Source organism: Apodemus sylvaticus, chromosome 1 (genome assembly GCF_947179515.1).
Source record: "Apodemus sylvaticus chromosome 1, mApoSyl1.1, whole genome shotgun sequence".
Lineage (NCBI taxonomy): Eukaryota > Metazoa > Chordata > Mammalia > Rodentia > Muridae > Apodemus > Apodemus sylvaticus.
In genome coordinates, this window is record NC_067472.1 from 203212683 (window position 1) to 203237425 (window position 24743).

The 24743-nt window shown below is 38.4% G+C and overlaps 1 protein-coding gene across 7 annotated transcripts in view; it reads left to right on the forward strand.

Annotated features, from left to right (window-relative positions):
* The window catches only part of LOC127676075 (zinc finger protein basonuclin-2-like), a 577904-nt gene that overhangs the window by 94544 nt on the left and 458617 nt on the right, over positions 1-24743 (forward strand). For 2 of the 7 annotated variants that reach the window (XM_052172028.1, XM_052172030.1), the window contains exon 5: positions 19259-19417. The exons of 4 other annotated variants lie outside the window; for them this stretch is intronic. In XM_052172028.1, the coding sequence (XP_052027988.1) occupies positions 19259-19417 (159 nt within the window). One more of the 7 variants, XM_052172035.1, reaches the window with a different exon arrangement.

Here is a 24743-nt window from a genome sequence, read left to right on the forward strand (position 1 = left end):
ATGTGCTATGACATCACTAAGATGGTGTGGGAGCTGTGACTGCGGCCCACAGTTCCCCCTGAGCCATTCCTGTACCATGTCTCCCTCCCTGGGCTTAAAAGGAAGTTTAGAGAATAGGAAAAAAAAGTATTGATTGTTTTTTCAATTTGTACCTTCCCTGTCGGAAACCTCACCCATTTCATAGTGTACGCTCACTCCACCTTCCAGTGTAACACTTATGACTGGACTTGGCATGGGTGAGGGCAGAGTACTGGGTCCTCTCGATGGGACACAGCGCACAGCGTTTTGTGCCATGGTGTGTGGGGATGAGAGAGCATTGTCTCCTTCTGCAGTCAGAGCCCTCCTTAATGGGAGTACTACAGGGAAACAATGCCTCACTCAAACCAGGGAGTTCAGGAATCAAATTCTCCGCTTATTAATCATCATTCTAATTAAGGAGAAGAATTGATCCTTTAACAACAATATAATATCCTTTTGTTTTCCTTTAATTAAGTCCATCAGTTTTTCATTTCTCTCTATAAAGGAAGAATAATGTTAAATTGTAGGAAGTTACTTATTGAAACCACTGATGCGATTCCCTCGAGCACAGCTGACATCTTATTTATCCATCCTTAGGAACTGTAATGCTACTTTGCTGCTACCTTTAGTGTTTGGGTCAGAGAGGGGTGTTGAGTTATGACTCCTGTGCCTGTTTGGCTGATAGACATTTACCTAATAGCCTTAGTACAAGGTTAGTTTGTTCTTATTCCCCGATTCCTCTTTCTTAAACTTCATTTCTCTCTTCTACCTTTGCTTCTCTCATTAAACAATTGCTTCCTTAGTTTTACTGCCTCTCTTTTGCCTAATGCAAAGGAATTAAAATGTGCTTCAAAGTAACAACTATTGAATCAGGTATCCTTTTGTCAATCTGTCATTTTGATAAGTTCAGGAATGTGGTGCTATCCTCACATACAAACATGTTGGTGACGGGACTATCCTTGTTTTACTGCAGGTGAGTGTTTTAAATCAGGGTTGGCCGTGCACCTAGGGCTTGTCACTCAGAGGTGCTAATGATAGATGTTCAGTTTGACCCTTAACCTGTATGAGAAAGATGGAGGCAAAGAAAATTTGCTTTCTTTTCTCTAGAAGCTAGTCTTAGTTTATCATTTTATATACTTGGACTTAACACCACACAAGAATATCTTCTTAGAAGTAGGAAAAGCTATAAAGAACAGGGTGACTATCAGGAGATGTGACTGAGGTCAACTGCAGCTAAAAGCTCAGACTTTGAAAGGAACAATCGAAATGATAGCAGGGCCAGAATAAACACACTATTAAGAAACATATTTAAAACATATGTCCTACATGTGGGGATTCATCATTGTTTTTGTATGTAATACATTTAACTCATTGTCTTAAAAAGGCATGGAGATTGTTAAAAACATCAAGAACAAAAACATTTTTGTAAATTGGAAAGATAAAACTTCTGGTATTTACCTGTGTACTTGTATGTGACTGCTGTGGATTTTTTCAACTTTATTAAGGTGGCTATTGGTTCTCCAGACAATTCTTTAGGATTTACACTTGATGATCATTGCGTCTGAACTGGGGGTTTGAAAAGAAAAACTTCAGGATAATGAGTATTTTACCTGACAAAAATAATTACTTTCAGCTGGCTTAACATAATAACAAAACTAATATTAAAATGAGAATCTCCATTAGCAGAGTTTTAATAATTTTTCTTCTCTCCTTCCATTACAGTTAAAAGCAAGGAAGATATCACTGAGGTATACCATTAGGATGGCTGTGTGGGACACCTGAGTAGGCCTGAGCACAGAAAACTGCCCACTGATATGCCCTCTGCCAGTTCTAGAGGGCAGTGGATCAGGGTTGCTGCTTTGTAAGATGCTACGACATTACGTTATGATTATATTCATGAGAGTTTCCCTTCAGTGATGACCCCTGGAAGCATGATGATTTTTGACTTCCTGTCGAACCTAATGCAGACTCAGCTAGGTTACTAGGACAATATGCAATACTGTTTTTTCTTTGTCAGTTTTTAATATATAAAGATAGAGTTTCAGATAGAACTGAAACTGAAGTCCTTCTCTGGACTTTAGGGACAAAGTCTTATTGCTTTTCTATAGAAAATGTCACAAATCTAGTATTGCCATGCAGTTGTACACTTATACTACATGATATGTAGACAAAGAGGCAGTGTAGGACTGTTAGGTTGTCTGGTTGAAGGCGTTTACATTATTTATTTTGGGAATGTTGAGGATTTGTTAATAGCTGCCTCAAATGCAAGGAGTATATGAGTTTACATACAGAAGGAGCACCACAGCCAAGCATCCCCACTAGAGATAGGATGGTGCTTTAGATTATGTAACTTTGTGTTCCCAAGCATGCCCCTCCCTCCTGTGCTGTGGGTGAACATAGAGCCTAGTGCCTCAGAGATAGGAGCCTAGCTTTTTTAATGAAGCCAGCTGTCATTGATTGAGAACTGGTGTGGTTGTTTCTTGTTTTGTGAATGGCCATTTTCACCAACCACAGAACTGCCGTTTTCTAGAAGCAACTGTCATGTTTTTAAGCTTTAAATTCCAAGTAAAAATTAAACTAAGAAAGAGAGACCACATTGAGATGTGAGCTCACACCTGTGATGTCATGCTTTTTCCCTTAACAGCTATCTTGCCTTGTTCTCCTGAAGACCTTTGGCAAGTAATCATGGGAGGGAGTGTATCTTAAAATATGTTGACAATGCTGTTATGTGCTAAGCAGTATATGATGGAGAAGAGTTTTCTCATTTCTGCTTTATTTGTGATCTTTATTGTACGTTATGTAAAAGGGAGGGTAGGGAGTGTCAGCCGTCCAGCATCTGGGAGGGCTCGTTCAGGAGCAGCCTGGAAACCAGAGCCTGGCTTCCTACAGGTAAGATGTGTGATGGGAATAAAGGCCTCGTGCTTTTAATGAACCCAGCCTGCCTGTCAGCTTGTTTTTTTTTTTTTTTTTTTTTTTTTTTTTTTTTTTTTTTTTGCACCATTGTTGTTCAAATAAGAAAAAGAAAGTGTTCACAGCCTGTGGTGAGATTAGAGTAATAGAAATGAAGTGTTAATCTGTTGATAGGAAGCACATCCCATATCCTGCATCCCGGCCACATTCCCGCATGTATAATATATTCCAGGTTCTCTCATGACCAGGGAAGCCTGGATGTTCATTATATTAAAAACACTCCTTTGTTGAAAGCAAGAAGTTGGCTGCTCTGACTTTGGGTAAATAGCTACTCTATATAATTTCTTAATAAAGCAACGGCTCCTGGCCTCTGAAGATTCTGATAACCTGCTGCTCCTATGCCTGCCTGCTCTGCATGTCTGCAGAGTGTCCCTATTACCCTAACTGGAGCCTGCCCTGGGACACCCTTTTGTAGGAATTAGTGACAAAGGGCGGGAAAGGGGGAGTTAAAGGACAACAGTATTTTTCTCTGTTTCGTTAAACATTAATTAAACATTCATTAGTCTGTGTTTATTTTTCATCTTTTAAAACAGTACATTATAAAAATCCATCAAGCTTGGGACATTGTATGTATAGTTATGATATATTATGACGTCAACCTGAAGGGTTATTAGGGGTACCTAAAGGCTTTGAGCATCAAGGGGGATTTTCTTTTGTCTTTTCTTTATAAAGCTATTTTGGAATAATAGAGGAAGAAAATGTTTTTCTAGAACTATTATTTTAATTTTCTACTGTTAATCACTAATTATTAAAGAAATATACTTATAAAAATGAAACCATAGACTTACAAAATGAGATAGGGTCAGTCCTACACTCTAGCAAGGTGTTTTAAAGAAGAAAATGGTGAACCCTGGTTCAAGGCTCTTTATATTAGAGCAACAATTTAAGAGACATCTTCAGAAATGATGTAGAAAGAAGTGTAAAAGGGGAGGGAAGAGACAAATTAATAAGTGAGTTCCAGGTGTCTGTTTCTAATTGCTTAAATTTCAAACATAATAGAAATTAGGACGAATGTTTCCCATAAGGAATGTATCATTGTCATTTGGGTATCAACTAAAGCCACATTCAGGGTGCCCAGACTTAGCATACTTCCTGTTTTCCTATTCACCTAGGAGTTAAGGAATTCAGTATGATCATTAGGATTTTGTCAACTGTTTCAAGCTATAGGAGTTATTCACAGTCAAGAAAATTTTGGGGATTAAAGTCTGATTGTGAAGTATATTTAGTGTATATCCAAGGATTTCTTTCTTTAAGGACAATTGAAAGAAAGACCTTTCTCATAGAAAAGGAACATCTCATTTAAATACTCTTTCAAGTGTGTGGCATGATTATAAGCCCGTATGCTATAGGTGATCTAAGTCTTGATACTTTGATACTGTGATACATGACCAGTTGTAGCATACTCAAGAAAGTCTGTTTGGAGATTTAAGATTTTCTTGGCTACAGTAATTAATTAGAGATAACCTGCTTTTAATATGGTTGGATAAAACGATAAGTAGGGCATTTACATTTGTTTGTGAAATTCAGTGATAGGTTTAAATGTTGAGATGTTATGGTTGATTGCAAGTTATAAACTGTAAGTAAATATTTGCACTTGCTTTCAGTTGAATAAAAATAGCCAAAGGTTAGAAATGCATGGCGACTTTGTCACGATTTAAAGCAATCTGCTTTAAGTAATAGCCATTTTAAAATATGGCATGACTTTTTGAACCCTCAGCAATGACTAGATAAGTGTGTTGTCAGATGTTGCCAATAAAGTGGGACCAGGTAAAGATTGGTGTTTGTCATGGTTTCTGTGCATCTTAAATGTTGATTTTTTTAACTGTATCTTAAAGTTATATACTATTTTCAGTTAGGGTCCATTTTTCACTTAGGTGTATATGATACCTCTAGCAAGGAAGGATAGAAGTGAAGGATCAGGATGCTTGTAGAGCTGAGTAGCAGTTTGTCTGAGCATCCTTCCTAGGCTGCAAGGAAGAACGGGGTTCATCGGAAACCCATGTAAAGTCTGATGCATCACTATGTAAGTGTAGGTTATATATTTAAAATTTACTACTTAGATTATTGTTTTATGAAATTGAGTTTTTTTTGCCTCAGAGTTACTTATAACTGGAACAGCTATATTTGGAAGTTAAGTTTGCATCTATTGTCATTCATTATATAAACTCATGAACTATATTTAAATATACGTTTTAAGAACTATTTTTAGAACACTTACTTCTTCTTTTTCCCTTTGTTTTCCTTTTTTTTTTTTGGCAACAATTTCTACAAGCTTTTCTAGAATAGTTATGAAAGTTTAAAGGTCAATAGTTACCTAAAATGCCCATGTGGAGGTGATGAATATTAAGTTAGTAGAATGGTCTGGGGAAGTCTGTGGGGTCTGTGGTAGACCAGAAAGCTCATCCCTTTAACCACTGAGGTGGCAGCTCTGGGGTCCAGAGAATTGTTGCCAGGTGAGAATGAAGGCCTCCTGGTTGCCAGATCACCTCCTTTCTTTCTTTAATAAGAAGCCAGAAACACAGTTTTTATGTGAAATCTCGTGAACTTGAAATCTTGGCAATATATTCAAATATTTAAAAAACTGTGTGGTCCAAACAAAACTCATCTGCAGGCTATATTCAGCCACTGGCTGCCAGATAGAAACCTCTGGTTTACTTAGTGAAACAGTATTCGGCAAAACCAGAACGGGGAAGTGGGAAGGGGTGGGTGGGAGGACAGGGGAAGAGAAGGGGGCTTACGGGACTTTTGGGGAGTAGGGGGCTAGAAAAGGGGAAATCATTTGAAATGTAAATAAATTATATCAAATAAAAAAATCAAAAAAAAAAAGAAACCTCTGGTTTAGATAATATTTTAATGGATGAAGATAATAATTTCATTGCATGTGATCATTCATTGTGGGAATTCCCCACTGGCATGAATTGAGTTCAATTTCCCCCCTGCAATTACAATGAATAAGTTTAGTAAATATATTTCTGCTTTTAGTTAATTTTGATGTATAGCCTTTTCCTTATGATCCTATTCAAAGAAAAAAAATCAAATTTATGGACAGAATAAAATAATAATAATTATTTAAATACAAGTAGGGATGTAAGAATTTTAGAGTTAGAAGTAGGGATATAAGAATTTTAGAATTAGAGAGAAATAGAAAATTCCTAATTCTGAAAAGAATACTGTGATTTGTGTCAGTAATTGATACAAACAAAAAGCTGAATTCAAGTGTAAAGAGCTTTTCACCTCACCTTCAGCAGTGAAATCTAGGCCCTGAATCTTTGTGGGATTGCTATAATTTACCAGTCCCATTGATTATGATGTCATGAAGAGGAGATGGACCACAAGGGGAAAACTTCCCCCTACTAATTCGTGCAAGGCCAATAGTATATCCCTGCTTCAAGAAAACATCATTTATATTGTATAAGCTGAGGCTTTCAATGTCAGTCTATATTTTTTGAAGGGGCTCTTTGAAAGAAATAAGCTACTCATAATTGAAATTCTCCAGGCAAATCAGATATCAACATTTCCAACAGAACAGGTAATTAATTGGTTTGGATTTCAAATTGAAGGTCATCCTGTTATTGATTTTCGTGGGAACAAGAAACAAGAGCGTCTTGTTAAAATGATCTGCAAATGGGACCAAGGTGTGCCTAAGGTTCTGCCCTGGGTCTTGTTGATCTCTGTATCTTGTCAGAGTCAGAAACCTTCCAGAAGGGAACCTTCTCTGTAGGAAACACAACAAGCTCCTAAGTTGCTTCCAAAACTGCAGAAAAAAGCCATGGATTGGAGCAGAGAGCAGATATGAATGCTTCCAGTCTTCTAGTCAGCCACGTGTCTCAAATCAGGAGTAGATACATCTTGTAATGAAGCTTCTGTCAGTGTGTGGGAAAGTGGGATGCTATGCTCAACAAATTCCTATCAACACAGCTGTGACTAGACATTCTGAAACCTTTCAACCAGGAATTAGAGCAAATATCTGTAATACAGGGGAGGGAAGAACTTTAATATTAGATTATTAAAGGGGCTGGAGAGATGGCTCAGAGGTTAAGGGCACTGGCTGCTCTCCCGAAGGTCATGAGTTCAATTCCCAGCAACCACATGGTGGCTCACAACCATCTGTAATTGGATCTAATGCCCTCTTCTGGGGTGTCTGAAGACAGAGACGGTGTACTCATATATACATAAAATAAATAAATAAATCTTCGAATATTAAAGGGAACAACTGGAAGAGAAAGTGACACACCCCTTTCAGTATTTCTGGATTTTCTGAAATAACATGTGTTGAATATTTGATAAATAGTTTTGCCATTACCTAAAGTGTGTTTAAAGCCATCCTTTCTCTCTCTGATGTGTTTGTTTGTTTGTTTGTTTATTTTTGAGAAAGGTATAGTGTCATATTCAGCTATGTTAACTAGGCAGGGGTATGTTGCAGCTTTCTCTTACAGTTCAAAGTAGAATCCTCCAGAAAGTGCATACAATCACAGGGCAGTTTCTGTTCTCCATGCCCTGGAGCATAATGCTCCTACTTCCAAGTTGACATGTTTCTCTGTAGGCATGACAGTGGCACCAACCTTCTACATTAAGACTTAACATTCCACAGAACCATTTCGTGTTTATTATGAGCTTCAAAGCCAGCACATCCCTAAGAGAATATCAAGTTTAAGCATGTCACTTTGCCACAGTCACAGTTAACTTTTTTTTTTTCACCAAAACGTGTCTTTTCATGGCTGGTTATCACCAGGTGACACTTGAAACTTCTCAGTTTTGTACAGAATCCTCTCTCCTAACCCATTGCTGACGCCCTCTTGAATTCTGTAGACAGGTTCTTTTGGTATTGGTTGGCTACTACCCATGCATGAAAAATGGTTTAAAGTTCTAAGACAGGATGAACAGCTTTTTCTTTACCTCTTGATCCTGGAACTCATGTCTTTGAAATTCATTCTCCACCCCACTCCTCAATCTCTCCTACCCCACCCCTGTTGGGATTTCATAGAGTGTAGCTGAGGTGGAGAAGAACATGTTAAGTTGTTAAGGTTGGGCTGATGTTTCGCACTATAAGAGGCTAATGATAAGAGGAAGCCCATGGACTGCTCAACCTGATCGCATGGTGTGCCCCTCTCTTCCCAGGGAAAAGCAGAGTCACTGAGGAGCCTCCTGGGTTTCCCTTCCTACCTCAGCTAATAGACTGTTCCTGTCTATGCCTTGCATCTCAGAGATGGAACCTGACGGAGTAGTCAGCATTGCAAAGGTCACCCTAAAGCTATTGGCAGGATGTACTGTTTGTTGCTGAGCGATGACAATGCTACTGTAGCAGTTATGTATTAGGCTGTGTGGCTTTCCCAGAATACTAAACTGTCGTCTTTAGTTCTTCTAAACACCTGATAGAATTCCCATTCACAAGCTGTCTCAAGTGCGGTTTTTCAAGGAATCTTAATGATATTAAAATACCAGTGCTTTGGCCACAGGGTGGATAATTTATGCAGAGCATTTATCTAGTGTGTTGTTTTGCTTTTGTGAAAATACTTTTAAATTATTCTCATTTCTTAAAGTTTTCTTGTGTCTGAAAATTCTGATGTTTAAAGCAAACTTGAAAATTCACATTTTTAAAATACTTATTTCCAGTTTGTCTTCTAGTATACTCGGTCTTCCAGGCTTTGCTTTTTGTAAGAAGAAAATTTTTAAGAAGCATTATTTTTTAAAAATCATTCCTCACAAATATCAAATGGAGAAATTACATTTTCAATATTAGATTTTTTTTTACTTTATACATAGTATACATAGTATAATAAGTAACTGTCATTTATCTTTTTATGTCATTAAATTTAGCAATGTGCTCTCTAAAATGCTTAAATTATAACCAGAATTTACAAAGAATTCCATGATCAGTCTACTTTGGAGGAGCTGCAGGTGAAACAGCTTTGGTTTGCATGCTTTAACTGACCTTGTGGTTCACATCTACTGAAATAATTTCTATCCACAGACGACATCTTTACCTTGGCTCTTGTCTCAAAGTGAGTAAAGATATAAAGCGCTGAGGTGCCTGTGACACCATTCATTACTTTTACATATGCATCTACATTTGAGACCGATTATTTTCTCAAATGTTTGATTAGCCAGGTCGGCTTCCATTCCATCTATTTACATCATATTGGGCAAGTCATGTAGACATTTAAAGTTACTTCTTTAGTGTCAAAATAAGGGGGTGAAGACTTGGGAAATACCTTAAATTAACTTCTGAATCCTGGTTATAACAGATTTCTCAGGCCTTTGTTCCATTCACCTAGTCTGGGGTCTCTTACGGAGCTAGACACACATCACAAGAGAATTCTTTTTCCCACTGTTAGATAATTTTTGTTGCAGCAACTTAACAATGAAGGGAATGAAGCCAAAGTTTTTCAAATAGAATGGCTAGCACTGAATTCAGGCACTAGATAACATTTGAAAACAGACACAGTTTACATTGTGTATTCTCTGTGACCTGGATGTTGAAGGAAATTTTCTGTATATAGGTATACTTATCTCATGTTTACAATCACTGCTTTTTTTCCTAGTTGACCCATTCTCCAGACCTTTAAAAAATGTTTTAAGTGGATGTAAATTCCATTTTAATTAGGCTTGTTCAATCTAATACTGCAACAAGCCCGGAATGGAAAAAACCATGCTTAATACAACCCAAATCAAGCATATCCAGATAATTCCCCTGATCTTTGTAACAGTCCGTTCCCCACCTCCACAATTAAATGACCCTGTTAGTTTCAGACTCAACAAGACATTTAAGGTACATTTTAAAAAAATGATCATCTTTTCCCCAATTTTTTTTTTTTTTTTACTATTTCTCTTACCCTTGCCATACAGCTGACACTGGTATAAGAGAAAGATTGCGGGGAGGGGAAGAGGAGGCAGCCCTGTTCAAATCCTGTCACGTAGCACTAATTCATCTGCTCTCATTAGAGGGAGCGAGGGACAGCAGTGATGGCCAAGAGCTGCACTCCACACATGACACGCACACAGTTTGGGGAATAGAAAATTGCTTTCTCAGGAAGCCCAGCCAATTAAGGACTTGACCATATTGAATGTCAAGTGTTAATTTAGGTTTTTCTTCATTTTCCCAGTAGTAATGTGGGTCCTGTGATGAGCAAATACATGTCAAGTAAAAGTTGATTGCATGAAGGACCCGGGTATTATATGTCACTGACAAGTCACCAATGTACTGATGTCTTTTAACCCCTTAGGTGAGCATGGTGGGGGAGGGGAAGAGGAGAAGGGGATTATGGTACCATAATGATAAGAATTGGTAGTAGTTCGGATGGACAGACAGGAATGGTAATTGATGCAAACAAACAAACAAAAAAACAAAAATCCTGGAAATTAGCTAATCTTGTTTCATGGATAAAAACAGTGGCTCTTCAAAAGCTTGCGCAAGGGGACCCCCCCCCCCCCCACATACACACACACTCTCACACAATGCACGCTAACACACATGTATGTGATACTTCATCACTGCACATGTGCTGTCTAGAGTAGCAAATTTCCTACGATTTTGGTGAAAAAGGAATATAATACACTCTCTGGTCCGTCTTGATTTAGGAAATTTATCATTACTTACCACCTTTGAAGTAAATAAAAATTAATTAAGCAAGCATATTACTTAGGATAGTTTGGCTCCCTCAGGTATACAATCTCTGGCTTTGTATTTTTTTTTTACTTTCTAATCAGTGTTCATTTAAAAATAACTGTGCGTTACTGTTATAGGAAAGACCCTAGAAGAAGGTTTGTTTTCTCTGGTCTCTGTAAGATGATATTTAGCCAATAGAAGATGGAGGAAAGTCCATCACTGGCCTTCACTTCCTTTTTGTGCCCCTTGGTGGAAGGGAAAAGAGTGCAGCTTCAGGGAATGAGACACTTTTTACCTTTTTCTAGTAACAGTTGAAGGTTGTCCTTCAAGTGTAGCATCTCATTTCCATTTGTCAGCATTCATTTGCATATGAATATCCTCAAAAGAAAAGAAAGTCTGCTTCTGTTGCAGTTGTACAATAGCAAATAAAAATACCCCTGTAGCTTCAAACACTGCTGTGTGTAGGGCCGTGTGAGCAGAAATCTTAAAAGTCAAAGCAGTTACAATGTAGTAACTCTGTGAAAATATGTAGCCACACTTTTGCCCTACCCTTGAAGACAAGATCTTAAAACACTTTCATGAAGTGTACCCTTTGCCATTTAAAATTGTAAACAGACTTACCTTTGCATACTGACAGTGCTTATTATACCTTGAGAAAGTAAAAATCACATTACACGTGGATTTAGGCAGCATAAATTACTAACAGTTTTTCTGTGTGTCAGGACAGAAGCTGCCATGTCATATTGCAAGTTACAGTATATATATTTATAATATCCATCTCAGGAATTCAGTCTTTCATAGAGCAAGTTCTCCTTAAGAAATAAAAGTCTCTTCTGGGTAGATTCTCTCCTCCCTGTTTCAAAACTGACCAGATAGGATGAGGTTGGTCCTTCCTTCACATCTGTTCTGATAAGAGCCATCTATGGAATTCTGGTGGCATCGAAGAGCACTGTTTAATTATGGGCTCTTTTGTCAGCAGCTTCTCTTCCTCCGGGTGTCCTGAGAGACTTAAGGAAGTTTCCCTAAAGTAAATTCTGATGATGGCAGCTCAGGTTGCTGATTCAAGTTATTCTCTTCTGTGTCACTTGTGACAGATGGCACCTAATGCAATCAACCACTGACTGGGAGAGCCCTTTCCTTGGTTGCTTTAGTAACTGGACCACGAGTTTCTTCCCCTCCTCCCCTTCTCCCCTCCTCCCCCTCCTCCCCTCCGTTCCCCCCTCCTCCCTTCCCCTCTCCCCTCTTCCCCTTCCCCCTCCTCTCCTCCTTCCAGTATCTTCCTTCAGGAGCCCACTCTCCCTTGCAATCCTCACCAAGACTTGAGCCAAAGGGGGGTGGGGGGAGGAAGAGTGGTGTACCCAGAACAGGCCTTTCCTAACCCTCCCTTTCCCAATGGTGACAGCAGAGTCAGCCTCCCTTTGCGTGTGTTTTTGATAAATTTAAGAAGTCAAATCGCTGACACAGATAGATAATCCAAGTGTATAGGGTGAAGAGTTATAAATTAACACATTATTCCCTCTTAATGTGAAATACTTGAGAATGCATTTTCTCAGTCCCTTGACATCTACCCAGTGAGGGCTTTCATTGTACTTTTCAAGTGGCATTGATTTGTTAAAGCGCTGAATTAGCATCTCAGGCCAGCTGCCCCTTCTACCCTAGCATCGAGGGGCTTTAGTCCCTCCTGTCTCCCCCAGGCACCCGTTTGTATTTCAGCCCCCTCCTTTCCTACCTGATTCTTCCACTTCTCTACTCATCCTTTCTTGCTCTCAACTCTACTGTCCTTTACTGCTTGCCTTTCTTCCTGACTGGTCCTGTCCAGTAGCAACTCTTCAGATTTCTTTCCTTTCTCTTTGTCCAGACCTCTTTCCCTTCCTCTGAGACTTTCCTACATCCCGAGTAAAACTTGTTCTCTCTCTCTCTCTCTCTCTCTCTGTGTGTGTGTCTCTGTCTCTTTCTCTCTGTCTCTGTCTCTGTCTCTCTCTCTGTCTCTCTCTCTCTCTCTCTCTCTGTGTGTGTGTGTGTGTTTAACCAGTGAAGCCTTAAAGAAATTACAACAATATGTGTGTTTGTTTGAAAACTAATGTGTGCTCTTTGTAGTAGAAACCCATGAAAAAAATCTCATCTATTTTGTTTTCTAGAATTCAAAGATACTGTTGGAGTTCTGGGCTCAAGTCTTTAAATGTCATTTAATGTGGTAAACTCTTCTAATTTGAACAAAATGGAAATTAGCAATGGTTACCAAGTTTTTAATCATTTCTAATGTCCTTGCTAAAACAATTCTACAAAATTTCTTGATGTCTTTAAACTGTTTACATTAAGGGGGGAGAGAGAGACAGAGAGAGACAGAGAGAGAGAGGAGATGCATGTGTGTGCAAACGGGAGAGGTCCATATATCTAGTGTCATCCTCAAGTCTCTCCTCTATTGAACCCATAGCTGACCTATTCTGTTTGACTGGTTGGCCAATAAGCTACAGGGATTTTCTGTTCTCTGCCTTCCCAGTGCTAGGTTTATTGACATACTGTGTACAGCTTTTTAATGTGCCTGCTGAGACACCAAACTCAGGTTCCTCCTGTTTGTGTGTCAAGAGCTGTACCAACTAAGGTTTCCTTCCTGCTTGCTGAGTGAACTTTTAATGTGACTTATTTTTTTTCCTGGTTCCATGTTATTCTAATTATACTTGCTTTTATCATCAATACATTTGCAGGAAGAAGAAGTTTCATTTTGATATTTGTAGCAATCTGATTTTCTTAAATGTAATGTAGTGAATAGATAATAAAATTGGTCAGAAACTTGTTTGAAAATAAGATGGCTTTTACCCCTTCATTTACTGGTATGCCCCAAATTCTAGAGTAATTCAGAAGTTATATGTGGGTGTTACTGAAGAGAGTGACAGGTGTCTCTTGTACAGATTCACAGACTTGGTGCCGTTTCATTCTTTAGATATTGGTCCCTGTACTAGTAAGATGGCCCAGCAGATAAAGGCACTTGCCACCAAGCCTAGTGACCTGTGTTTAATCCTCAGGGGGTACATTGTAGTAAAGGGGAACTGCTCTTACAACTTGTACTTTGATGGCCAGGTCACTCCTATGCTTGGTGGGAACACACATGTGCATCCAGTAAGTAAAGGGAAATATATTTTAGCTATTGGTCTAAAACACATTGGAATCTGTGTTGATTAATTTGATGTAAGCAGAAAAGTATGCTTGCTGAGGCGTACACAGATATGATCTTCTGCAGTTTTAATCTTATGGCTTCATATTGCTCTGTCTTCAGTTTTAGTAGGCTTCAAATTGATGACATCATAACTAGAATTTGAATTTATGGATAAATCAAATGCCTTGAAAAAAATCAAGTGTCGTTATTGCTGTATTTTATAGAATCTAAGCTGGTAGTTTGACTCACTGTTTATATTTTGAAGTGGGAATAGTTTATGTAAATATAACATTTTCTTCTCTGTTGGATTGATTTTCCTCCTTTCCAATATGATTTTTTTTTCATTTTAAAAGAAGTTAATTGTTGTCCTCCTCTGTGGACTTGGCAGGCCTAGCTCCGGCAAAGGGATTAAAATGACTTTTCAAAGCACAATACTGTCTGTGTAAAGGGGGAGAAACTGTCTTTTAACTAGGGCTTATACTAATTCCAGCTACTAAGGAGACAGAAATTACACTAGAGTAGACCATTTGGCTTTGTCTTCTATGTGCATGTTAAGTTGCTTTGAGATCATCATTTAGTATTTGAGGGTATTCTTTTAAAGGAGTGAGATGTTCTTCATTTGTTACTGCAAAGGGGCGTGGCTTCATTGCCAGGGATAGACAGTGCCTTCTACAGGGATAATTCTGCTCACCTGGATGCAAGGTGGGGTCAGAACAAGGGGGACTCACATCCCTTCAGATCTGCAACTACAAGAGAAAGGAGGAAGATGACAAAGTAACAGGATTTAAAGTGACAATGTTACCCAAGAAAGCAACAAGAGTGCTCAAAGGGGGAATTAAAGAAAGATAGGAAAAACTTGTTCTGAGAGCCATACCCCAGTGGTTAAAATGGTGGTAGGGGTAGTAAGAAGAATGTTCGGGAAAATTGATGATTTGTATGTGCAAAATTATAGCCTGTGGTAACATTGCTGTGATTTATTCTAAATATGTGTTGATTTTTAAAAACTGGGATGCACACTGGGGCTAGAACAAGTTTAAAGTTTCGGGATGTGGCTCACTGGTGAAGCCTTGGATGTCTGAGACCTTAGTTTTCATGCTCAGACCTGAAATGAGCACCCGTGTGCATGGGCAAATGTTGAACACGATTTTATTCTTATTGGCGTATGCATTCTCCCGTGCTGATGATTGAACTCAGGGCTTTGCTAGGGTTGGATGCCTCTGCTGCACCCACTGCATTTGACTTAAACTTCTCACTAGATGCAGGCATGCCTTGTCTTGTTTCTTTGCTTTTTGTTTACATTGCTTGCATTCTCTTTCAAAGTGAGGTGTCAAGAAATTCAGTTTAAATCCAGTATAGTTACTTCTTTTGTTGTGATAATGCTTTGGCTATGTGAAATGGTTAACTGCATGTTTTAGAAATTTCTCCACCTTTGAATTTTTCTTCTAAAATTGTCAGGAGATGTCAGAATTTTTTCTGTTTTGAAATTTGTAAGTTTAAATTAAATGTCACTTAAATGTGAAAGAACTGGCACCTTTGATAAGTAGTCCCCAAAGCAAATGGTGGTGTCAGTAATCATAACCTAATTATGAATGCAAAGTGAAGTTTGTTTTAAAAAAAAATTACAAAACAAATAGGAAAGTGAGCCCCACAGCATCTCACGGCTTTATCAACCCTGGAGAAAGCCTCCTTTCTGCGAAGCCACAGAGCCTTGAATGGTAGCAGTGGTAATAAGAGAGGATGCTGGCATCTGCCCAAGGATGGCTCCACAAATGGCCTGCTCAGTGTGTGGCTGTACAGAAGTTCCAGGTTGACACATGCCTCCCAAGCCAGTCACAATGCAGGAGGTCAGGAGTCATGTTCAAGGGCAGGTTGTTTCTGGATAAGACTGAGGAAGCAGATGCTGCCTCTCTAGGCTCAGTGTGTGGGTCTGTGTACTCCTTTCCCGTCAAAGCTGGCCCAGCGTGGCCAAAAAGTGGTTCCTTGGCAGGGTTTAATGGCAGGATGATGTAGTCTGTTGTGACTAGTGCATTCCTTTCAGGTTAAACTAGGGAAATGGCATTGTGTTAAAATTCCAAGTCGCATGAATGTTTTGTTGCCACAGTGCATTTAGCCCTCCAGGGGAGTGTGTGTGGCAGAGGTGGGGTTGGGGGTGGGGTGACTTGGAGACTCAGGAACTATCAGAAGAACACTTCCCTTGGAAAAATTTACCCATCAGCATGAAGCTGATTTGCTGTGATGGTCACTTAGAAGGGTTTCACTTTTTTTTCTTAAACTGTGGCTGTTTAAAGTCTTGTAGTCCAGACAATTAGCAGCTGAAGAAAATATGACAAGACACACACAGAGAGGCCGGCCAATAGAGAGGAGGGATGAGCCAGAAAGGAGCTGAGCTGCCTTGTGTAAACTGCCCAAGCAGGGACCCCCTCCCTGGCCCCCTCTCTGTCCCCTTCTCCCCAGGCTGTTTTGCTGTCTGCCTGAAGGCCAGCGGGACTGATCTGTTAACCTTGCACCACTGACTGGGAGGCTTCTGCAGCCCATGGTACTGTCTGTTACCATTACCACTCCCCCATTCCTTCTCCTCCCTCCCCATAACTGCTTCTCTATAACAGCGGTTTATATTAGTCAGAGGGATACAATTTTGGAATGCAGAAGGTCTGAGTTAAAACAAATTTAAGTATGTGTTCGATTGTTGTCCCCCCCACCCCAACACTCGGGCTTTTAGAAGGGCTATCCTAAGACATTCTAATTGAATTCTAGCTAGACTTTTCTATTGTGATTTAAAACCAGGAATTCTAGAATTTGAGCAGTTTAAACAGGGAAGTTATCGGGCTTGGGGTCTCTGGAAGGAATAGTGCTGTGAAACCATTTGTGGAGCCTCAGGTTTAGGATACCTCTGAGTTTGCACTGCCCCTCCTGTGCCCCTCACAAGGAGTACCTCAACCTTCTTTATCATTTCAAACAGTTTGACTTCACTTGTAATTGTGTACATTACAAATAGCACTCTGGACTGTTTCATGATCTGATTCAGGTTCATTTGTAAGAGATTAAAATGTGCACTATGGAACAGTTTTCTCTTGCACTCTACCTTTGTAAAGCATCTGTGTTTCTAATCGATCCCCTGTGAAGAGGAAAACTCTATCTTAAGAGAAGACATAATTTGAGCTGTAGTTTGAACTGCTTGTTTCTCTACATTTCCAGTGTTAAGACAGTTCCAGAGTATAACAGAAATTTAACATGAATATTGTACAAAAAAAATGAGGCCTGAGTGAGCCAGTGTGCTCTATTTATGTAGAATTTTAAGGGCATGATTTGTACATTTTTATAAAATGATTTTGTCAAAATAGACCTCCAGAGTTTAATCTGATTAGTGGTGTTTGTATGATGGTTTCTTCTTTTTAAACAGATACATTGACATTGTTTATGGGAAGTCTTAAACCAGCAAGCAATCAACTTTACAACAAAATCAGGATTTATATGTGGACTGATGCTTCAGATTTAAGACATATTCATAAACGAAACGTCTTCCCTAAGCTCATGGTGATGCCCACAGACTTGTCTCCTTTCACTCTGCATAGTCAGTTGTTGCTCAGGTGTTGCTGGAGTTTGGGTGACTCTGGTTCCCAGGTGGGGATTTTAAAACGGGGTTTTTAAAAAGAATGTTTCTGGTATTTGCTTTCTTTCTTTCTTTTTTATTATTTCTTATAACCAGTTTTAAAGTTGTTTTTTTTTCTCTAGGAAGTGAAAATAAAAGTGTCAAATAATCTTACATGTATATTTATTTTATCTGGAAATACATTTGATAATCCTATACCTATATGCATAGCTTTCAAGGCAAACCCAGAAATTACTTTGTATACCAGAAGTATGGGCCATATACAACAAATTATCCAATGTCTTATCAAGGAATGTCATCATTAGAAATTTTATAATACTGATCACTTATTTTCTGTGTATTTGTGGTGAAGCATAAGGCATGCAAGCTATGAAATGGGAGGGTCATGCAAGAACTAAGTGAGATCAATTACAACAAATAATGATTTCCCTGTATTAGATTCAGAGAAACCAGAAGGCAATATGGATATAACATTACAAACCTTGTCAAACTACTCTTGCACCAATAAAAAAACAAGTATTTTATAAATTTCCACCCATTGTTTGTTTGGACAGAATGCTGCCTTCTCCTGTACTTGTGAGTTTCATTTTGGGTTTCTACAACTGACCTATTTCACATAGATTCTGGGTACCTTTCTTCTAAGTGAATTATTTTATCAAACTGATGAATGTACAGATAACCTATTCATGAGGGTAAGATCCTTTTAAAACATATATAAATCCCACTGAAGTTTGAGTCTTCTGATTTAAAGAAAAAGGAAAAAAATGATACAGTATTCCCATGATTTGAACTGATTTCAGAAAAGACCCAAACTCACCAGTTTTTAGAATGAAATGAATCTTTGGAAGTGCCCTATTGATTTTCCAACTGTCAATATCTTCAGCAGTGTTTTGACTCCATAATACTCTTGATTGTACTTTAATATAATTGCCTCTGAGATTACTAAATCTTATAATTTAAAACATTTATAGACATTTATTTGATATTATCAATTAATTAGATATACACATTGTTGTTTGCTATATATTGATCTTTTTATGCTACTGGACTATATAAAATTGGCACCTAATATGGTTTAGTCTATTTTAAATATGCTACTAGATTTCCATTGGAAATATTCTTTCACTGTCCAGGATCTATTTTAGCACTATGCCTGTGCCAGGAATTTATTGTGCATGTTAACAAGTTATCATGTTAGACACATGAGAATTACTGCCCATTCCCTAGGTTTATTAGAGTATAAGTTACTGTCATCAATGCCTATACTCATGTAGTCAATTGAAATGAGAGAAAATGTGGAGTAAATCTGTGTTTGCTCATCACTTCTACAGAATGAAACCACTGGAGAACGATTGACATTTGCTTGGGTTCTTAAATGCGACAGCATCTTTCGATGTAGACACTGGAAAATAACAAGTCACAGATGAAGGAAATAAAACTGTCAGTACTATAGTGCATAAAGAAAGCTTTCTTAAAATCACAAATGTTAGGATTCATAATAGAGGCCATGACAGACAGGAAGTAAAAGAGAAATTTGTTCTGTGAAAGAAAACTATCCCAATAGTAACTTGGAATGGCATGCTTGGGAAAGATATTCATAGGAGAAAAGAAAAAGTAAGAGAACACTGACCACCAAAATGCTTTGGTGAACAGAAGTGTGATTCAGTCTTGAAGATTAATTAATTCCAAGAAACATTGATGTTTCAAAGTTGGAAAAAATCAATAGGGAATAAAATATATTTGGAAGCTAAAATAGAAAAAAAGTGAAATGTCTTCTTCATTCCTTTCAGTTGTAGCTATGCGTCCATTATTGCCATAGCTCTGGTTTACTTTAAAAGACACATTTGTACTTCAGGTGTTTGGATCTGAAATAACCGAAGTTTGTCCTTATCCCACACAGGATATGTTATCCCTAATTGCGGGAAGGGGCCAAAGTTCATATCAAATATTCGGATTCGTACCAGAAAAATCACACTGGTCCCTGAGGGATAAGATTTACACTGAACTACATATTAACTGTAGTGAAGAATCTGTGCTCACAGTAGCTTCCGTTTTAAAGGTAAGAACAATTTTTGCATCACCAACATTCAGCATCACTCTAGAGACGTGCTTTTTTACCTTGAGATTGCCTGATGATGATAGTTTTCTTGAACTATGGACACATGACCTCTGAATAAGAGGCATGTTAAGTAAAATTCTCATAAGCTCAAAGATTAATCACCAAGACACAGGTGAACACCTTCTCTTGGAAGTTAACTTCCTTATATATTAGAAGGGATTGTTTTGGCATTGCAAATGTTCCCAGAGATTTACACTCTGTGATCTGAAAGACCTTTATAACTGTACCATGTCAATTAATAGCAAAACAAGAAAAATAGTGCTAAAAATGTGTTTTACAAAATCCATGCCTTAAATCATACTTAACAAAAAAACCTATTCCTCATAAATAAACATAGTACAAAATAGCTGGTCCATCACACACTACAATAAGTTTTGAAAGAGTTGAGTGTTGCCCTCTGTCCAGTAGATAAACTTAATTCTTTTCCTTCTCTACCAAAAAAATAAAGCAGCACTTTTACATTAGTGAGATATTGCCATTTTAACCCCATGTCAAATAATGAAGAATTAGCCTACCTACTTCTAAATAGTCTACCAAGCTTAAGTTACCAGTGGGCAGCAGTAACTCTGGAGCAAATATCACTGTTTTATTTTTATTTGGGCCATGATCTGAGTTTGCCTCTCAGTAGATTATAGAGCTATGGTCCCAAACATCAAAAGAAGATAATGCTCTGAGAATAGGCATGGTTGATAATATTAGGCAAAGTTACTGAATGATCCATCCTTGGCCCTGGAGCTTTCAAAGTGTGTCTGGATCTAATTGCCAGAAACCTGGGACCACGTTATGGGGAGGAAAGTGAAGATCAGTAACTGGAGGTGGCCATGAGTTTTCACAGCAATTTAAAGGTACAGGAACACCTGGGAACCTTCCATTTGTCTGATTTGTAATCCTTGGTACAACATGAAAGTTAATTGTGGTATTTCATGAGCAAAGACACTTTTCTGTCCTCAAACATGCTGCTTACAATTAATTAAATAGCTGATTATTTCCACATTTTAAGGAATGGAAGTGAAACTGTAAGACCTTCTCTCATGTAAAGCAGGGTGTTGAATAAGAAAGTTCACCACATTCCAAGTGTGCCTGTATACAGAGGTATGCTTGTATATTACAACTTTACACTCTGTGATCAGAAAGACAAATTGACCCAATTATACAACAGGAAGGAGGTATTTTCTGTCCCTGCGATTGTTTAATTGTTGCTTATTTACAGAAAGAACACTTACAATTTTTGTATGTTTGTTTTGTTGGTTTTATATAGTTACTGTTTCTTTTTTCCTTTATTCAGCTGTTATTAGTATTATTACACATTTATTTATGTATGTATTTATTTATTTTACATCTTGAATGCTGACCTCTACCTCCTCACCTGTTACAGAGTCTTTTCCCTTCTCCCCTGAGTGGGTTAGGGATCCCATGTGTTATCCTTGCACCCCGACACATCAACTCTCTTCAGGGTTAGCACATTTGCTCCTACTGAGGCCAGTTGGTGAAGGGCTTCCACAGACAGCCAAAAGCTTTAGGAATAACCCCTGTATTTGACTTTGTTGGTCTTCCTGTAGACTCCCAATCTCCACCAGTGCCCTGAATCCCTTCCCTAACTGTTCCATAATAGTCAAAGTGCTCTATCCAGTGTTTGCCTGTGGGTCTCTTTATCAATTTTAGTCAGCTGCTGGGTGAAGCCTCTCAGAGAGCAGTTATAAAAGGATCTTTTCAGGATGGCCCACAGAGAAGCTGGCCTCCTTTGAAACAGACAGACCTTCAGGCTCTGAATTGGAGTGCAGTTCTCTGATTGCAGGTAGTAGTGTGGACTGGAAACCAGGAAAAGCACTTAGAATAGACAGTGGGGTTATTTCACTGATAATGCAGCCAGAACTCTGCATCTTTGATTCTAGTTTTAGGTAAGAACACATGGGCTTCTGCCTGTAGTTTCTACCTTAGAGGCAAGTTTCCAGTTGGTGATAGGCTGATAATATCTTAAGGAAGTAGGGTCTCAACCAGTTGTTCTTAGCCTTCCTAATCCTCGGAAATCATGCTGTGATCATCCATAACCATGACATCATTTTGATGACATTTCATAACTGAAATTTTACTACTATTATGGAGTATTATGCATACTCTATGGAATATCGATATACAGATATGTGACCCCCAAAAGTATTGTGGCACACAAGTTGAGAATCACTGGACTAAACTGCTATTTTTAAACAGAAATGTTTCTCAAATACTTTCTAAAATGTACATTGATCATTAATTTTCTTGTGATTTTCCTCATTAAAAAGGATTTCATTAGAAATAGTTAAGGAAGCTTGCTTTCTTCTGATTTATATGAAAATTGGCTTAGTGTCCTTAATGACCAATCTCTGCTTAGAAATTTTTCTGCTATACAAAGGTATTGATACAGTAAACACTTGGGGAACTGCACATAGTTAGAATCAATGTATTTTCAAGGTACATTGGTTTGTATTTACAGGATTATAAACTGGACCAATGTCCCATGCCAAGAGGTATCCTTTGCTCAGACATGTATATTCACTTTATAAACCGGTGCATTTCTCAAGCAAGAGTGTTGTACCGTGTCTGTAATCCCACCACTTGAGGGTCTTCTACATTATAACTGTCATGGTTTGGAAGACAGAGCATGCTACACAGTTGTGTGCAGGTCAGACTAAAGTATTGGTTTGAATTCCTGTGTGAGACAAATTAAAAGAAGTCACAAAGGGAGACATCTTTGGAGATAGAAAACATTGAGAAGAAATCAGGGGTCATAGATGCAAATATAAACAACAGAATACAAGAGATGGAAGAAAGAATCTCAGATGCCGAAGATACCATAGAAACCATTGACTCAACTGTCAAAGAAAATGCAAAATGCACTCTGAAGCTAATAGAAAAGAAACTGGGGAAGACCCTTGAGGACATCGGTACAGGGAGAAAATTTCTGAACAGAACACCAATAGCGTATGCTCTAAGATCAAGAATTGACAAATGGGAACTCATAAAATTACAAAGTTTCTGTACGGCAAAGGACACCATCAAAAGGACAAATCGGCAACCAACAAATTGGGAAAAGATCTTCACCAATCCTACATCAGATAGAGGGCTGATATCCAATATATATAAAGAACTCAAGAAGTTAGATTCCAGAAAACCAAACAACCCTATTAAAAAATGGGGTACAGAATTAAAGAATTCTCACCTGAAGAACTTCGAATGGCGGAGAAGCATCTTAAAAAATGCTCAACTTCATTAGTCATTAGGGAAATGCAAATCAAAACAACCCTGAGATTTCATCTTACACCAGTCAGAATGGCTAAGATTAAAAATTCAGGAGACAGCAGGTGTTGGAGAGGGTGTGGAGAAAAAGGAACACTCCTCCACTGCTGGTGGGGTTGCAAATTGGTACAACCACTCTGGAAATCAGTCTGGCGGTTCCTCCGAAAACTGGGCACCTCACTTCCAGAAGATCCTGCTATACCACTCCTGGGCATATACCCAGAGGATTCCCCACCATATAATAAGGATACATGCTCTACTATGTTCATAGCAGCCCTATTTATAATTGCCAGATGCTGGAAAGAACCCAGGTATCCCTCAACAGAAGAGTGGATGCAAAAAATGTGGTATATCTACACAATGGCGTACTATTCAGCCATTAGAAACAATGAATTCATGAAATTCTTAGGCAAATGGATGGAGCTAGAGAACATCATACTAAGTGAGGTAACCCAGAATCAAAAGCACTCACTAATAAGTGGATATTAACCTAGAAAACTGGAATACCCCAAACATAATCCATACATCAAATGAGGTACAAGAAGAAAGGAGGAGTGGCCCCTTGTTCTGGAAAGACTCAGTGAAGCAGTATAGGGCAAAACCAGAACGGGGAAGTGGGAAGGGGTGGGTGGTAGGACAGGGGGAGAGAAGGGGGCTTATGGGACTTTCGGGGAGTGGGGGGCTAGAAAAGGGGAAGTCATTTGAAATGTAAATAAAAAATATATCGAATAAAAAAAAGAAAAAAAAAATGAAAACCTCTACAAGGAATCACTTAGACACCTACACCTTATCTGTCCGCGTAGCCCCTCATGTGCTGTGGGATCCAACTTGCTGAACTCATGATTTGGGAGTGACCTCCCAAAATAGGTAAGGGGATATGATTATTCCCTTTGGTAACAAAGTCTTCATTGTGATCCAGGAATTGGGAATGTCTCAGAAAGGTCACTGAATTAAAGGACAAACTAGGATTGCATTCTTCTGGAGTTGGAGTGTCTGTTATATAATATAATTTGCGTTCTTTTAGCACTCGCTCTTACTTCTGCAAAATAGAATCATGTATGTTTGAATTATTTCAGGTACAGTATAATGTACCTCAGTCTTTTTTTCTGTAGCTCTTAATTTTACTATGAAGCTGTATGCATTGATATTTTTATTACTTTCATTATTTACTTTATATCCTGATTACAGTACTCTCCTCAAAGTCTCATCCTCAAAACCCCTTCTTCTATCAGTTTAATTTTAATTTAAAACTTTACTTAATTTATATTTAATTTTTAATTTTGGGTGGAAGTTTCCAGGGGAAAGAGTAGATGTGGTCAGACTAGAAAAGGAGTGTTACTGGGTGCCACGATGAGAAATTCACAGAGAATCAATAAATACCATATGTTTTGAAAAGGAAAAAAGTTAGACAACCCAAAAAAGACAATAACAAAAGAAGAAAAGAAAGCTAGGATTCTCTTTAACAACTAGCTTCCAGAAATAAGGTCCACAGGAAGAAAGTCATACTAGTATTACTCAAAAAAGAGGAAGATAGGCCAAGAAATAGGTTCCTCAATTTAGAAAGTGTCTTAATTTATTACTGTTGCTATGATAAAACACTGATGAAAAGCAACCTACAGAGGACAGGTTAACACTTCACAATATACTCCTTGTTACAGTTAACTACTGAGGAAAGTCAGGGCCCAAACTGAAGCAATGCAGGACTCTAGAGGAAAGAACTGAAGCAGAGGCTGTGTAGGAGTGCTGCCTCATGACCCGCACCTCATACCTTTCTTTATCTCAATATAACTCAAGGGTGGCACCATCCTGCAGATCTTCTCCTTAGAAACTCCATTGTTAATCAGGACAATATCCCATAGACTTCCCTAGACAATCGGCCAATCTGGTGTTGCAGTTTCTCAACTAAAATTCCTCTTCTCACCAACTTGTCTTAGTCATTTTTCTATTGCTTTAATAAAACACCGAGATTAAAGCAGCTCATAGAATGAAATAC